The sequence below is a fragment of the Haliotis rubra genome, unplaced genomic scaffold (genome assembly GCF_003918875.1).
Source record: "Haliotis rubra isolate DU_JTF1 unplaced genomic scaffold, ASM391887v1 Scf56, whole genome shotgun sequence".
NCBI lineage: Eukaryota > Metazoa > Mollusca > Gastropoda > Lepetellida > Haliotidae > Haliotis > Haliotis rubra.
The window spans coordinates 656,242-658,983 of record NW_025767257.1 but is presented as its reverse complement, the minus strand read 5'-3'; the positions used below and the strand labels follow the sequence as shown (position 1 = coordinate 658,983).

At 42.2% G+C, this 2,742-nt stretch overlaps 1 protein-coding gene across 1 annotated transcript; it reads right to left on the bottom strand.

Moving 5' to 3' along the window:
- Positions 1–1,006: 1,006 nt before the first annotated feature.
- On the bottom strand, positions 1,007–2,742 carry LOC124253976 (zinc finger and SCAN domain-containing protein 21-like). Its single transcript, XM_046687830.1, has one exon. It carries the CDS (start codon positions 2,740–2,742, stop codon positions 1,213–1,215), a length of 1,530 nt encoding a protein of 509 aa, XP_046543786.1. The 3' UTR covers positions 1,007–1,212.

Below are 2,742 nucleotides of genomic sequence, written 5' to 3'. Positions count from 1 at the left end.
TTGTTAAATTAATTACAAACAATCTTCGGTAGCGATCCATTCCTTATACCATGCATGTGCCTCGTGTGCCAGTTCCTGTTTGTGCAACCATGTAATGCGGATTAAATATCAGTCACCCAATTTATGGAAGATTAGTTTCTATAGTTAGGACAAGACTACCTTCACTATGACCTATTAGTTACATGTAGGCGTCCTTTAGATATCTCGGGTGAGGTTCGATTCTGTACTTTATGGAACGTCACGCAATATCTTCAAATATAAAATGCTGCCACAAAACACTGTTCGTGGTATGTGTTGCTTTGATAGTAGTATGATACACATACATCTAAATAATACATACTCTACTTCCATTGTGAAATTCTATATAACAAGAGGTTAAGTTTCGTAAATATCGTCCAGCGCGTACGGTTTGGAAGTACATTTTCTTTGTAAATTGCAATGTACCTTGATCTGTCGCTGCTGCTGTACAGGCGAATACAGTGCAATAAATTGTGTTTCAGTAAACACGACGCCACATCTTTTAGCCCCCATTTCCACACCAAAAAATTCCAATTTTTGTTACCCATTAATGACAAGACACTTTCTAAATGCCATCCAAAATGTAACAAATGATTTGATTGCCTGCTGTTTCGTGGACAGTTTATTTTGACACAGTATAATACAATACCTATTGATACAATAATACAATACCTATTGCAATGCATGTTAACCTTTAAAAAATCGGCCCCTCTCTGCCAAAAACATTTCAACAAAGGCCAAGAAAACTATAATATCTTATTATGCCTTTGTAGCTTTAAAAGTCGGTGTGATTCGACAGGTAGACATCCCAGTCTATGCGGTGTCCATACCTCTGCATGGTAAGCTATAAGGATGGGAGGATTCACATTTTCTATCTTACTAAGCTTATCGACGCAATCTAAATATTAAAATATTTTATTCGGAGGTATGCATAAATGTGGAATGACGATACACATGATGAATAATGATATGAATAACTAAATCCGCAAATGAATTAAAAACATCGATTCGACTGTACAAATGACATTATAATATAAACTTTTGTCTGTGGGTGATTAAAATCATAAATATGTAAAGTCGTTTGTGCACATCACACAAAGTTCCCCTTCAACAACAAAACACACATCGGTTGACATAGTCTATGTCTGAATTCCGGGGACAAGCACTGTCGAACTGGTTTTACATTGAAGGCATTCATGCGCTTCCTTTACACTTCTGCTGATGTCGCATCATGTTCCCGGACTGTGTGAAACATCGACCACAAACTCCACACGCATATGGCTTCTCTCCTGTATGAAGACGACAATGCTTTATGTACGTGGAACAATCTGTGAAAGATCGATCGCAGTCTTTGCATACATATGGGCGGACTCCAGTGTGGATGCGCATGTGTGTGTGAAGCGATGACCGCTGAGAGTATGTCTTATCACATCTATTGCACTGAAAGGTCTTCACTTTGTCCGACTTCACGCGTGTTTGTTTAACCACCGGGAGTCTTCTTGTGCTGGGCTTTTCTGTAGTTGTCGGGGCAGAGACGTTCTGGTTTGGGGATTCTTGGAGGACCTTTGTGTGGTTTGCGGATTCTTGGAGGACCTTTGTGTGGTTTGGGTCACGTTTCCATATTCGTTTTTGGTCAAGGATTGGTATTGGTGCTTTGGTTCCTTGTTTCATACCACACTCTGTGTCTGAACCCTTCTTTAATCGTTTCTGCTTACTGTCTTTCTTGGGGGTGGTCGCCTTTCTTTTCTTTGTAATGGACAAGTCAATTGCCTCCGTCTGCATGGACATTGGAATATTCTCACTTGACATGACAGGTTGCTTCTTGCCGACTGTTTTCTTGGATTTCGGTTTGCTTTGGGACTCTAGAGGTGTGAAGGGCATGATTGAGGGAACTGCCTGGTAGTGGGTGTTCCAAGACTGATTATACATTGGAATTGGGAACCGATTGTAGTCAGAACTACAGTCGCTACTAGACTTTTCCGGACTTGGGACAAAATTGGACTTGGATTGGACATCTGGTTTCACTGCCCACATTACATCTCTGTTGGTGTTCATAAATTTCACCGGAGATTCCACTTCCTGTTTCACTTTCACTGTAGTAAAGTCAACCTCTATAGGAGTGACCGATGTGGTGGCCACTGATCGGACAGAGCGGAACGGTGAAGTACACGTCGACGTTGGAGAAGATATGTCCTCTGGTTCAATCTTGATCTCGATGTCACTGTCTGGCAAGCCATAGTTGGATTTCTCGTCACAGAAAGACGGCAGAAATTTTGAAACACTTTTCTGGGAATCCTCGTCGAGAGAAATCACCGGTGTTATACCCGAGGATGATACTTCTTTGTTTTGGATCGCACTTCCGAAACTGTCGCAAGATTTGGAACTGTCGTCGAACACTGGAGATATTTGAGAAGACTTAGATTCTGGAGAAACTTGTATATTTTTGGATCGTTCGGATGATGTTGCTGAGCCGCAGGAGAGCCTCGACTTGGAGTCGGATGTCAAAGAGGACGAGTAGCCTTCATCGGATTGAACTTTTGTGAAGAATGGAAACTGTTCGTCCTGGTCGCTGTATGTTCCAGATCTTCTTCTGCCTTCTTGTGGTGAAGTACTATAGGGCTGGAAGAGCGGGAATGGCAGCAGAGACCGTGGGCTTGATTCCGGACTCCGGCTCTGTCTTCGACTCGACCCCATCCGATGATGAAGGAGCTGACTCATCACCAT